At 43.6% G+C, this 14,629-nt stretch overlaps 2 protein-coding genes across 2 annotated transcripts in view; both read right to left on the bottom strand.

Annotated features, from left to right (window-relative positions):
- Positions 1-4,613: 4,613 nt before the first annotated feature.
- On the bottom strand, positions 4,614-9,063 carry PRDX1 (peroxiredoxin 1). The gene is made up of 5 exons (XM_080406113.1): positions 8,937-9,063; positions 7,935-8,088; positions 7,526-7,648; positions 6,545-6,675; positions 4,614-4,993 (listed from the first exon to the last, which is right to left on the bottom strand). Exons 1-5 carry the CDS (start codon positions 9,040-9,042, stop codon positions 4,908-4,910), a joined length of 600 nt encoding a protein of 199 aa, XP_080262239.1. The 5' UTR covers positions 9,043-9,063; the 3' UTR covers positions 4,614-4,907.
- The window catches only part of IPP (intracisternal A particle-promoted polypeptide), a 106,133-nt gene continuing 100,440 nt past the window's right edge, over positions 8,937-14,629 (bottom strand). Inside the window, exon 9 of the mRNA XM_080406097.1 lies at positions 8,937-9,063. Coding sequence (XP_080262223.1) covers positions 9,054-9,063 — 10 coding nt within the window. The 3' untranslated portion in view covers positions 8,937-9,053. The remainder of the gene's footprint in view (positions 9,064-14,629) is intronic.

Here is a 14,629-nt window from a genome sequence, read left to right as displayed (position 1 = left end):
GTGAGAGGGTACCAGAAGCTTCCCCCATGTCTGATGGAGCCGATGCCAGCTGGCTCCGAGACGGACCCACTGCTGGCCACGGCCAAGCCCATCAGCGATGGTGGTAGCACCTCTGTGACAGCATATTTAAGAAAGGGAAATAACCTGCGTGACAGCAGTTGCCGCCAGAGAAGAAAGGAGTGAGAATATGTGTAAGCAACAACTCTGCAGACACCAAGGTCAAAGAAGGAGGGGAGGAGGTGCTCCAGGCACCCCTTTGCACCCAGAAATCCCCTTTGCAGCCCATGGTGAAGGCCACGACGAGGCAGGCTGTGCCCCTCAGCCCATGGAGATCCATGGTGGAGCAGATCCCCATCTGCAGCCCGGGGAGGACCCCACGCCAGAGCAGGTGGGTGCCTGGAGGAGGCTGTGACCCCATGGGCAGCGTGCACTGGAGCAGGGTCCTGGCAGGGACTATGGACAGATGTGCTGTTTGGAGCAATTTGCTGGCAGGACTTGTGACTGATCCCATGGGGGACCCACACTGGAGCAGCCTGTGCCTGAAGGACAGCACCCTGTGGGAGGTATCCATGCCAGAGTAGTTTGTGAAGAACTGCCTCCCATGGGCCAACCTGCCACAATGTGGAAAATTTATTTCCTTCCACTTTTACTTGGTCTTCAATAGGAACAGACAATTCATTACCTAAAGCCATTGCCTGTAAAACTGCAGCAAATGGGAGCTTTGCCATTTATTTTGAGGGCAAGATCATACCACCTGAGAGGTGATGTCAGGGCTACTTCACCACAGCTGTTAACGTTCAGTTTCAAAGACTGACAATAGTTTGCTTTTGTTATGCTACTGTTACATACATTTTTGAAATAATATATAATTACATACAGTTTTAAAGTTTCACAGATCTCATCAAACAGCAAAAATCCCATATATATTTATATAATTACATCTACTATAGCTGCTTACCAGCGTAAGCACCTGGTGCTGTGTACTATAGCTCTCAAAACCAATATAAAGTATTAAAATATAGCCAATTTCATTATGGTGTTGTCAGTAGATGTCTGCTAGTACATTTGTTTCCATTGGCACTCTGCTATTGAGATGAATGTAGTATCATAAATTTCTGTAAAAATCTGTAAAAGATACATACAGGTACTTAAACTGATCCAAAGAATTTTTCAGGGATTATCTTAAGACTGAAACTTCATATGCTTGTAAAATGTTCTTTTGCAAGACAGCAAGCTGGTTATATAAACCCCCAGTAATCACAGCAATCAGCAACAAATAAAAAGAAACAGGAAAGAGGCACAGTAAGATGGGTTTCAGTTTCCCTTCATCCAACTATTCTGAGTGAAATATTCTAAAGAAACTAATGAATACAAGGTTGTATTTATAATAAGCACTCAAACTAGAATGATGTGCAATCACCCACACATTAAAAAAAACAAACATCACAGTCAAGATTCTGTCCTTTCTAAATCGCATCTGCTGTACGCACCTTCAGGGAAAATCCCACTAAGCAGCAGATGCTATTTGCAACAGCTGTTAGTCTTGTCACCAAAACGAAGAGCTGCTGATAGGTTTTTACCTCACTGGAAAATACGGCACCCATTGATCGTGAAAGCAAAACCAGTTCATGACCATAATGAAAATATAATGTGCATCATTCCTCAATAAATGAGGGTAATAGTTATTTGAATGTCATAAAAATGACACCAGTCTAAGATGTCGTGATACTAGGAGCAGGGTGTAAGCCCCAGAATGCTTAATGGAGCTTCCAGGCTACATCTGAATCAATATTGAGTTTAAGCCCAGAAATAAACCCGTGTGTTATCCATTTTGTGTGTTATACCCATGGAAACATTAAAATGACAGCACGGCGAACGTTCCCATAAGTGCCTCACACAGCTGAAGAACAAAAGAGATGTTTAATTGCATTAATTCCCACAGTCAGTCATTTGGTGCAAGCATATAATACAGTTCCTAACCCACAGGTATTTTGTTTCTTGGCTGTTTTGGATTTCCATATCATCATTTACCAGCAACCATGATGTTATACACGCCCCGCTGGTGCCTCAACTCCCAGGGAGAGCCCCACAGCCGTTACAGCCGCCATGTTTACCTCAGCCACAGAGCTGCCTCTGCATGAATACTTCAGTGACTATCAAGATTAACCATTTTCACAACAGGAAAATTAACACATGAACGCAACTGTTACTATTGGGACATTTAAAAGGTGGGAGGTAGTAAAAATGTGCTGCTGGGCAATGCGAGCTATCCCTCAAAGTAGGAGCGAAGGTAGCGGTGTCAGCAGTGAGGGAGAGGGAGAGCGGCGGCAGCTAGCGAAGCCCTCCTGTCACAGCTGGGCCGCCCCACGGCCGCGGCACAGAGGAACGAGGTATCGAACGGAAGGCGTCACATCGGAGAAGCCGGTTAAACAAATGAAGATGGCGGGTCTGTACGGGCCACCCCCACCCGCACGGCTCCCATCCCCCGCAGCCCGCTGCCGCCCCCGCTCCCGCCAGCGCCCGCGGCAGGGAGGTGAGGCCCCGCCCGCGCGCCCCGCCCGCAGCCAATCCCCGGGCTCCGTGCGCGCCGGCGGGAGGAGCGGCGGCCGTTGGGAAAGCGCGGGCAGCTCCCCCGCCGCGCTGGGGCGGGAGGGACAGGCAGCGCTCCCGCCCGGGCCGGGGGGAACCGCCGCAGGGAGCGGGTGGTTCGCCGCCGCCGCCAGGCCTACTCCCTCCCACCGGCGTCCTCTGATGGGTACGCGGAGCCTTGCTCTGCCTTCTGGGAGGGGAGGTGCAAGACCAGAACGTGAGAGAACCCCCTTGTCCCCTAACAAGGGGTAAGCGACAGAGCAGCTAGTAAGTCTGTTCCTTTTAAATGCAGTTTTTATATTTGAAGTGACTGTGCTTAATGATTTGAGAAAGGCCGTTTATATCACTGAGAGGCTGAACTTGGTCACTAATGCATACAGGCCCTCAGTCTGGGCACAGAACAGGCTGATCTGCCAGGAGTTAGGCCTCCATGTAGCATTATGCAATGTAATGGCCCAGCCAAAACAAGTGCAATTTTATTTCTAAGAGCAGAAGTCGCTTTAAGTCACATCATCAGGGTGAAGATTCCCATTCTGTAGGGCTAGACCATGCTAACACTGTACCCTCCAAAGAACTGCCATAATAAATTTTGCAACATTTCAAGGCTAATATAGCTGGATACAACTAAATTTTACATTAGATCAGCCCTGACTTTACTCCTGTTCATTTACTAGGAAAGGAAATTTGATAAAGGTAATCTTGTGATCAGCCATACTAATTACTGTTCATTCACTTAGCTTAAACCATATCCTATATTTTTGTATACATATATGTAAATGCTTCTGTTACTTCTCAATGCCACCCTAGGATGTTAGCCTTATTTGTTATTCTTTATATTAATAATTTGAATTTTAAATACTAAGAAAAAATGATAGAATCACTTAGGTTGTAAATGACATTTAAAATGGAGTCAACTGTTTTATCTAGCATTGCCCTAGTCTGCACACTAAAATGATCCAACTAAGCATCACTTTTACATATATCTTCAGGAAGATTTGTGGCACTTGAGCAAGACCCTATGGGATTTAGCTATTTTAGTATTTATTTGTACTTGGTAGTAAGGCTTCTGCTGTTAAGTATTTTTTCCAACTGCACAAGACTAGTTTACTACTTAAGGCATGCAACTTTCACTTCTGACTCATGCAAGTAGCCCTGGGCCTCAACTTTGTTATTGCTCACTTTAAGCAGGACAGAGCTTGTTTACTGCTTTAGGAGCTTAAAGGCTTAATCTTTACAGGTACATAAAAAACCATAGGGTTGTAACTCACAATAACTCCTTACCCAAATCCTCAGCTCTGAAGCTCAGGACTTAAAAAGATTGCTGTGTAGTTTCATGGTTATTACAAGTTGACACCTTTATGTAACTTAAGGCCATAGTCCTGTGTTTTGAGTTTTACAGTACACATATCATTTGCAATATGAAGATTAGAAACAAGGCTGAACACATTTGAGTAACAGATTATTTTTTAGTGCCACCCTTCTTTTGATCTTCATCATATGACAAGCTAATGGGTAACTGGCATATTGTCACTCCCATTCCCTGTATTGAGAGGTACTAGCAATTAATATTGTATATCCAAGGAAGTCTGCTTTCCAGAAAGCCCGATCTTCCACTCCTGTACAGTGTTCAAACTTGATGTTGGACTCCCAGTAGTTTAGCATGAACAGTCATAGCTTTGACTAATGTGGATGCAGAATTGTGTAAGTTGACACAGTGCATGAACATGCACCCAGCCTTTGCCAGTCACATCTACACCTCATGTACTGCACACTGTAGTAATGTGTAAGTCTGACAGACCAAGTTTGAAGAACATTCCTCTACCTAGTAGCAAAGTCATGAAGAGTGTAGGGAGTACTTCGGTACTGCAACATGAAAGCTTAAGTGTTGGTATCTCCATTCTAACAGAGCTCCAAAAGGCCCTTAGGAACAGATGTCTACAGACAGTTCAGTACATGGCCCTTTCAGAAGGGCAGCCTGCATTGCTTTTGTGCCTCCTATATACACAAGAAGTAAGCAGACCATATGCTCTTTCCACAAGTTTAATAAGAGTTACAAAAGGATACCACTGGTCTATATGCAACACATGGCTAACCACATACACTGCATTGTCACTAAACAGGGTTTGATGTACAGATACTGATCATTAAAGTTTTCTATGAAGGTACTGTCAACAGGACAAACTTTCCTTCAAGTAAAAAAGTTACTGTTTATACCTACAGCATGATCCCTTGACTCAGATGCAATGACTTAGTCAAAGTTCAGTAACTGATGCTTGCTCTTTATGTAAGGCATACTAGTTTCAACTCAGACTGAAAGTTTATTTCAGCTTGGAGAAATACTCTTTACTTTTCTGAACATCAGGCTTGATTGTGTCACTGCCAGGCTTCCAGCCAGCTGGGCACACTGAAATGATAAGAAAGTTTAAGTCTTAGTAGCTACTCCTGCAGAACATGTTTTACACAACCTTAAAGCAAACTAGCAACTCTAAACATCTTTGCAACATACAGAAGAAAATGCATTATTCAGTGTAGCATTATGTTCCGTTTATTTTACTAATTTCTATTTGCTTACTTGGTAATCACATTAAAGGAACCAGCATTCACTGACAGACTAGCAGGGCCTTTACACATGCACCCCTCCCCACCCCACTTAAAAGCTTCACAGAAGCTTGACAGCAAGGTCAGCCTGGGTCAGAAAGGCTTTACAACTACTACAGTACACTTCTCTCCTTGGATCCAGTCAAGCCTATATTCTCCTTACCTTTAATAAGCTCTAGTACCATTCTCCAGTTTAATGGGGAAAGGGAAGAAGAGTTAAACTGTCTCTAGTTCCCCTATATGGCTACCAAAAAAGGCCACCAAGATGCAGAGTTGCGTGGCCTCAAAATTGCAGGGACTCCTGAGCAGCATTTTTTGGACACAGTCTTCCTTGCATACAGCCATGCAAGGCTTGATGCTTGCTCCACACAAGACTGGCAATTTTAGCTATAGTATTCTCAGCTTCTGAGCATTGCTATACACCTAATTCTTGTGTATTCTGGTTTAGATGACATGGCAGTCTAAATCTGGATGAAAACCTTTTCACTACTCCAGGGCACAGTAAACCCCAAAGGCTTCATTTACACAGCATGTGACTGCTCCATCATCAAGTATTAGGGATGTCTCCTCAGCTGACAGATGGCATACAAGTTCAGAAACACTGATTCTCTTTGGGCTATAGGCTAGCCACATTAGCAGCTTGTTTTAATAAAATCTGCCACTGATTTACCAGTTCTGAAGCAAGTTAAGCACAACCAGCAGCAACATGTGTCATTAGTTAATGACAGCTGAAGACTACCAAGACCTACATAGCAATTTTGAGTTCCTGTAACCTAGTTCACACTTTTCATCTGCAGTGCCTTTAAGTTCCTGCAGGAAAGCTACCATCCTCAAGCATCTTATCACTCCTAAGTATGGGCAGAGAGACTCTTACTTGTTTTTCTCTCACTGCACATTGACAAATATCAGCAGGTTTTCTGGGAATCCACATGCTTTGTCTAACAGACTATGTTAAAACTCTGCATTAGTACTCGTCGTCTCAATCTACCAAATCCAAGAGCATCATCCAAATTATGCAACCTTGCAAGTTGTTATTACATGTTCTTCATTTGTCTGAAGCATTTTCTATGTCGAATTGAAAGAGAGACAACTACTATGTGCTCAACAAGACATCCAGCACCAAATTAAGTGGTATTGCAACATTAGCAAATACTCAATGAACATTTAACTGCAAAAGGATAATTATAGCACTATGGTGTCCTTCAAGTAGCTTTTCAGAACGAGCTGCATTTCAAGAGGCACAAGTGCTTGCTGTGCACAGATCAATTCAGGTATTCAGTACACCTTGATTTAACTTGCCTAGTTACTGTTCTCTAGAAAAAAAACCTGTAAGATTAGAAAGAGGAAGAACTCTTACCTTCACCATGTTTATCTGTAAACTGGAAAGCCTGGACAAGTCTGAGGGTTTCATCAACGGAACGGCCAACAGGAAGATCATTGATTGTTATCTGCCTCAAGATCCCTTTCTCATCAATTATGAACAGACCCCTAAAAAACCCCACAACCCTGAAGTTAAACACAGCTTTTGAAAGACTGATTAGACTGAAGTGAGCTTCAAAAAAGCCAGTTTAGTATTCTATTATTATGGCATTAAGTTGTGTCATCTGGTATTACTGACCTCTTCCTAGAAACCAGTACCTTCACTGTATGCATAGCACTGAAACATTAACAGTCAAAAGCCTAACATTCAGCAGGAACTGGGAGGGACAGAGGTCCATCAAGCCACTAACAGGAAAGCAGTGCTTCCCATGTAGGGAAGATACTAGTGGAAAAATAAAGTGGAAGAGAAACCCAAGACAAAAATGAACTGGAGACAAGGCATTCTTACATTTAAAGAAAAGCTAAACACACTATTTTCAAAAAACCCAACCAAGCAACGGCTCACCAGTGAGCGCCTCCAAAGTAATGTTATGAGCATGACTGAAGTCCCTCAGCAACTTTAACTGAACAGTTGATTAAAAGATAAGGCTTGGGGTTTAACTAATCTATATTTTAATCACTAAGTATCTGTAAAAACTTCCATGACTGTAGGTCTTTCATTACCAACGTTTGCAGAAGCTCATCGGCAGGAGACTCCTGCACAATGCAGACAGGTAATCAAAGGGAAGCAGCAGGTATTTATCTAGCTTACCAAAACCATGAAGTCTGAATGCTAAGGAGAACCAAGCAGCTATGTCCTTGTAAGAGTGTCTGATAGCTGGAGCAGTTAGCATCTACAATAGCCATTAGCTTCAGCTTGTTGCAGGTGTTCAAGTATATGCAAGGTCTGTGTCCATCTGACATGCTCCACGTATTTCAACTCAGACTTTAACAACGAGTTTACTTTCTTGCTTATTACCTGTATGCAATACCTTCATCCTCTTTAAGTACTCCATATTCTTTGGCAATGTCACGTTTTGTGTCAGAAATCAATGGGATTTTCATAGTACCCAAACCACCTTGTTTCTTAGGAGTGTTGATCCTAAAAGGAAAGAAATTCAATGTTAAAAATACGGAGAGTTCAGAATTAAGTATAACATACAACAGAAGCTGATTCCTTCTGCAATATTATACTTTTTCTGCCACGAGGCAACAAAAGAACTGAACGTATGTATGCTCAGTTCTGTTCAGAAGCACCTGGCACTACCAGTACTTCCCAGTTGTCCTTTGGAACTTCAGTAAACAAGTTTGAATACACTCAGGATTTGGTTCCTGCAAGAACTGAGAACAGGCAGAACATTCTATTAGGTTAAGAGGCTGATTCTTACCAGGCAAGGTGACAGAAGTGAGAGTCAACAGAAGCTCCAATTACTTCACAGTTAATTTTCTTGAATTCATCAGCTCTGTCACTGTATGCAATAATTTCAGTTGGACAGACAAAAGTGAAGTCCAGAGGATAGAAGAAGAACACAACATATTTTCCTAGAAAAGCAGTATAACCAGTTAGTCTCTTACCTTTCCAGGGATTGTCATATCCAATATCAACCATTCAAATACTACTAGAGGAGAAAGGGCTTGATACAACACTAAAGATACAACTTTAAAGATCAAATGGCAACCTACAGATGCCTCCATTTTAAGGCTTGGTATGGAAATGGCAAGCCCATAAAGCACCTGAAGGATTTACACTTCAGACAAATACTCAAGGTCATTCTACAGCTAATAACACAGAACCCTATCCAGCTAAGTCTCCAAAACCAGAACCCTGTCAAATTTGACAGGGAATGCCTGTCTCCTGGGTCTACTCCCACAGGCCTGCCCAGAGTACACCTACTACCTACACTAGGAAGACCCTATGGTTGACTACTAACAGAGTGCAGAAATACCACAGGTCTGAAAGGCTACAAGCCAAGGAGACATTTTAACTCAGTGGGTGACTAGTCTGTACCTACTCACTGCCCTTGTGCAGCCTGAGGGCCAGTATTGTTAAAAAAGCCTACAAGAGAAGATTCTGCTGTTCAATATAGTTTGGAGATGTTACATCAGTCTCATAGCATGACAGACAGGACAAATAAGCCTGATCCCAGATTACAGTTTAGATTAGTTTTATGCTAATTAGCAACAATCATAGCTGGGACATTCAACCACGCTGCTGACAGCTCTCCAAGCACACCCCACCCATCACCGATAACCACTGTACAAGTTATTTCAGTCCACTGCAAGTGGTCACTATTACTTCAAAACAAAATCAAGATTTATCCTTAAGATACCTTCCACTCCTGCACGTGGCCAGATTATATCTGTGTAATTAGACAAGCACATAAGCTTACCTTTATAGTCAGAGAGTTTGATGTCTTTGAATTGTCCATCTGGCATTACAGCCGTGGCAGTAAAGTCAGGGGCAGGTTTTCCAATGAAAGCATTTCCTGAAGACATCTTGATTTAATCTAGATAGGACTTAATAACAATACAGTTTGGATAATAGTACATTTGCACCTGGAAGTAAGCATTTATTCAAAGCATCTTATCAGTTCAGATCAAATACCAAAGACTGAGGATCAGCACTTGGTCTTGCAACACAAGGCTTGAGTGAAGTTAAGTTTTAACTTTCTCACTTGGGTTGTCCAACCAAAACACTTCACAGCCCCACATATCCAGACCAAGGCACTACATCGATTAATGGCACTTCAAGATCTATGGCTCATTAGCCTCCTAATGATACAGTAATGGTTATCTTTGACCAGTAACAGCACAGTCTAGGAAAGGGCTAGCACAGGAGTTTTAGCAGTAGTCACTAAGTCTTCCTGTTCCACTTGCTGAATGAGTTAAGAAGGCTGGGAGTTTTCTTAGACCTTTTGATGAAAAGACCTTTGTTCAATTTTATACAGAAATTTAAGACCTCAAACTATCTTCCTGTTGATTCCAGAAAAACTTTCGTTAATCCCCAGGAAACGGTGCTCTGCGTAACTGCATTTCAGCCTTTCAAACAAACCTTGTTTTATTTGCAGCTAGACACATGGTATACACGGGAATCACATTCTATGTTAAGACTTGGTGAAATTTTAATTGTAGATCAGTACAGCCAGGTTGTTTCCCCCCACAAGTCTACTGAAAAAGAGCACAGAAGGGTACACAAGGACAAGGGAACTCTACTTCTGGCTGCCTGCCTTAAAAACTAAGCATCTGTAACATGCCCTGTACAGTATTTTTACTCAGTCTGAGAATGCAGTATATCACTTCAGAATTCCAGTTACTTCCAGAGCATAGTACTTCAAATAGGTAACTGGGACCCTTGTTTCTTCAACTCAAATCTTCTTAAAAGTAATTTCACTGAAGTTATTCTATATACTGGTATGAGCACGAGTCACCTTGGAGATAAAAAAACCCCAAACTCTGAAAGGTTAGCATGAGTATCATGTTGCTAGGGAAAGTTTCTTCCAAGTCCTCCCTGCAAGGCACCAATTCCATTCGAAAAAAGATTGAGTGGCGCATTTCTTGGCTCCTTCCCTCTTGCCAGCCACTTTCTTCCTAGAGAACTAGCCTGTGAGCTGTAAGCATTTCGCTTTCAATTCAAGTTTAGTCTTTTCAGTAACGGTTTTACCTTTGAAAGTTTCCCTTACATACCCTGACAGTATATGGACAGTGACCATTTATCTCTCTTCTCATTTTAAGAGGCACCTACATGCCCAGCATTTCTAACTGCCTTTTGCAAAGCTCTTCATCCCTACGTTCATCCAAGGATTTAGTCTTCAACTGCAGTAGACGGGGAGAAAAGTTACAAATTTAGGAGGCCAGAACTAAAGAGTATTCCCTAGGACTGCACTGAAGCAGCCTAGCAGGAAGACATCGATAAGCCCTCTCTCTGCCAGGTACCACATGTAGCCACGAAGGCAGGTGCAACTCTGAAGCCGCAATTCTGTAAGAGGGATGGGGGGATTGCACAGTATTTATCCGAGATGCCTCCAGCTAGTGAGTTTTATCTTAGAAGCAAGAGCTGGTTTGTCTGGAGTGCATGACCCCACATGTTATCGCTGAACTACATTCTTCTCCATTACTCCAGCTCAAGGTCATCCTTTTGCTCAGTACTATGCCAGTCCTCCTTACATTTGTTCCATCAGCAATCCTCTGGAGTATTTCCCGAGGTATTCAATGTCAAATAAAAGCTGGCAGACTGCTCTTTTGATACTTCCCCTCTCTAAACTACGAGTTATTGCCCCCTTTTCATATAACATGGAAGTCTAATACTGGGAGTTTTCTTGCAGTATAAGGGGACTGAAATCTATGTGCTTTCCTCGGAGCACCTACTGCGACCTGCCAACATTTCTGCTTTTCCACGCGCGGTTAGCATGTGCTCCGATGTTCTGCTTCGATTTTTTGCCACAGCATTTGATAACCCACAGAGCAGCAGACCACAGAGTCAGCTTTGTTTCCTTTCATTCTAGAGAAAAGCACGGACGCTGCAAATCAAGCACACGAGCATCTTTCAGTTGCTCACAGCCACACAAAGCCTCAATTATCTTCAAAATGCAATTATAATAAACCAGGCCTGCACTCTTAACTAGCAATTCATACCTTTAGGGTACCGTGAACAAAAGCGAAAGACCATTTCAAAACACACCATCAGCCTGCCGCTTTGCTACCTTCAGACTGTCACAAAAATGCGGTTACGCTACTGAGCTGCGGTCGGCAGAGAGCGACACCGCCGCAATCCCCTGAGCTCGAGCACACCGCAGCCAGGCACACGCAGACCACGACACGCGTTTTGCTGAAAAGCCTCCCACAAGCGAGATCAAGGCACTCGCCTGCGCAAAAGGCCATCGCCTTGTCCTGCTAGAGGGGCCGCCTGCCCCCCTGCACGCCCCCCCCAGCCTGGATCCAGCGTTATATTTTATTAAAGCCCAAGAAGCCGCCATGCCCGCGGGGGGGCCGCTCGCTCCCGGCAGGCGCTGCAGCCCGGCTGCGCCCCCACCCCGGGGAGCGCCCCGCGGCTCCTCCCCGTGCAGCACAACGGGGAAAGGCAATGGGAAGCCGGAGCGTAGGGAAAAGTCCCCTATCCCTCCCCCCCCAAAAAAGCGGGGGGGAACCACTAAGGGAAGAAAGCAGCAGCCTCAGCAGGGCGGTATACAGACAGCAAGCGCTCACCCTGCACGCTTCGCTCGAGAGCCCATCCGCGCGGAGGGCGAGGGGAAAACAAAACACAAAAACCGCACAATGCAAAACCCCCAGGTACACCACCACCCCCAAGACACCGCCCCGCAGCACGCACCCCCGCCGCCGCCCCCTACTCACCGAACACGGCCAATGCCACCCCACCGCAGCAGGACCCAACTGCAGCAGTCCCCGCCGCGCCGCCTCTTTATACCCGCCCCGCTCTCGCGAGGAGACGCCGCTGCGGAGCGGGGGCCGCCGCTGCCAGGGCAGCATGACTTGGCAGATTTGCACCCATCCCTGGCGGCTTGCTCGATAGTGGGGCTTGCACCGCCTTATCTAAACGGAGACACTGCCCCGGACTGTTGAAAGCAGCAAAAGAATTTAAAGAAGTGGAGATAATTTTCTGGATAGTGGCCTGGGAGGTGCGGTGGAAATATCCTGTGTAACGGCTGTAAACAGTTAATGGGAAGGTAATTCAGATGGCTTCCTGCAAGAAGAAATTACTTTTTTTAATGCCTTAATAGAACCGAGCTATAATTATTAAAAGTCATCAGGGAGGCAGCAGGTGCGCAACATTTTGAGGGAGAGTAAGAGGTGACTGGCATGTCATTTAGGTGGACTTGGCCGTTGGGTTCAATAAAATCAGCCCTATTAACAAAGCCATATGTATTCAGTGTTACATAGGTGTGGGGTCAAATCTTTATCCTCAATTTCCATTACCAACTGCCTCCTCAGCCTGATACTACTTCCCAATGATTCTTCTCCATCAATGGGAGGACTAATCCAAGTCATGCAAGGCAGCAAAAGAGCTGAAAATTAAGTCTAACCTCTGAGCTTGGGGTGTAGGATACAAACCTGGAATTCTGATACTATCATTGACTTTAGGGAGTTTTGCATTATTTCCAGGGTGAAGCTACTCTGAGGGCCATTTAGCATCACTGAATCCTCACAAGCATTGTGTCTGCATCCAAGACTGAATAATGTGGTACTTTTTGAGGACCAAACCCTGAATTTAAATATAAAAGCTTTATTGGATAATGAATACTAAAGGTCATTAAGGACATGTCAATGACAAAACTGCTTGCTTTAGTCAAAAGGGATAAACATGTTTACCAACTGATTTTGACTTGCCTGTTTTGCAGTTTAGAGTTGTGTTTCTTATACCTGTTAAAACTTGATTATAAATTGTAATGAGGAGAAAACCACAAAAGGATTAACAAATTTTAAGTGTTTATCTTCTACCACACTGTGTGTTGTTGCTGGGTGACCATACCCATGTGGTGATTCACCCAAGAGATGACTGTTTTTTGTACCAGATGATATTACTCCTTAAGTAATAAAAGCAAATAACATGCATATGTGTACTCAGGAAAAAAATCTGTTCTCACCTTAATGCAAATAATTTATCTGCTGTTGCTTCTATTGTTACTGTATGCGTAATCTTTTACAGAAAGAGGTTGTCACCTTCTTAACAGCAATGTAATTGCTACAAATGTAGACAACTGAGGTCTATAAACTGAGACACATATATACCTACCTATCAACTCAGGCCATGAACCTGTGAATGGATTAACCCCTGAAAAGTCAGGCAGTAGTCTTCCTGCAGCTCCGGCATGTTTACCAACCAGTAATGACTTTCTTATGGTTTGTCTCCTTTAATGCTTGTTATGCTCATTTCTCATACTTTCAGATGCATAATATATCCATTTTGCATAGCTGCCACAGTGTGGTTTGTTCCGGGTTTGTGCCTGAAGCATTGCATTTCCATTCATATTTCCATGGCCTCATTATTGTTATTAGTTTCTGAGCTAGTCCTTCCAAACATTAATTTCTGAAGGTTTTGGAGTGATAAAGTGTCATGGCCACTCCTCATTCAGTGAGCTGATGGGTTTCTGTGGCCTTTCTCAGTCTTTAGATGTAAGATGCTACTTAGATTAAAAAAAAAAAAAAAAAAAGTTATCAAAGAGAGAAATGGCATGTCTACCCAAGCAGGTGCTGGAAGGACAGAATTCTTTCCACACCTTGCTTCTCCATGCTCTGTTCTTCAAACAGTGGATTAACTGTGGTGCAGTGTTCTGCTGAACCAGCTCCCAGACAGGATGGGCTTGTGCCTGATTAGCATAGAGCACCAGGAACCCAAGTGTAGGCCTCTGCACCCATCCATACAGATATGACCACAATAAGTATGTTATGTGTTAACAAAGAAGATCTGGCTGGCCCTGCAATGCCAGAGCACTGAAACTACCAAAAGATTTCCAAACTGGTAACCATGCCTGATTTTACATGTATCATTTTGATAATAACAAAACTCCCACTGTGTGTAAAAACAAAGGTAAAAATTGGGTCCTGTTTTGGAACACTATTGCACATTTGGGTTTCCACACATTTTCTTGGAAGAGAATTTGGAGATTTTATGTAAGTGGGTCCAGGACTTCTACGATAAGGTGAACTCAGTTGGAACAGTAGTGTGAACTGGGTTTGAGCAACGCTGGGCATGCCCCTTGAGCATATACATATCAGTTCTACAGCAGAGATGATCCATCCACCCAGCACATTTGGACATCACCATGCATGTTCTGTAGAGCTGATTTCTTGTGCTGTGCAGAAAGCCTGCTGAATCCTGAACATACTGAACTTCCTGTATACATGTGGTACCATCGGGGGTGCAGTAAGAGTAAAATCCTGGCCATATGGGGACATTTTAATATAATATATGCAAAAAGTAAACTCGAAAGTCAACTACTGTCATGTTCATAAGCCATGGGGCATTTACACACAGGCAGCTGGTGCACAATAGTTTTGATGAAAACAATTACATAACATTAAATATACAATGCACATATTTGCTTTCCTTGTTTTGCTCAAGTGAAGA

The sequence above is a fragment of the Falco punctatus genome (assembly GCF_963210335.1).
Source record: "Falco punctatus genome assembly, chromosome: 11".
Taxonomy (NCBI): Eukaryota; Metazoa; Chordata; class Aves; order Falconiformes; family Falconidae; genus Falco; species Falco punctatus.
This window is presented reverse-complemented; position numbering and strand designations above follow the sequence as displayed.

Excerpts from the sequence above, each read along its gene's own strand:
- PRDX1 (XM_080406113.1), bottom strand. The coding sequence starts at position 9,042 with ATGTCTTCAGGAAATGCTTTCATTGGAAAACCTGCCCCTGACTTTACT. Across the intron at positions 8,089-8,936 it reads CAAACTCTCTGACTATAAAG|GAAAATATGTTGTGTTCTTC; the intron begins GTAAGCTTATGT and ends CTGCTTTTCTAG. Across the intron at positions 7,649-7,934 it reads CACTTCTGTCACCTTGCCTG|GATCAACACTCCTAAGAAAC; the intron begins GTAAGAATCAGC and ends CTTTCCTTTTAG.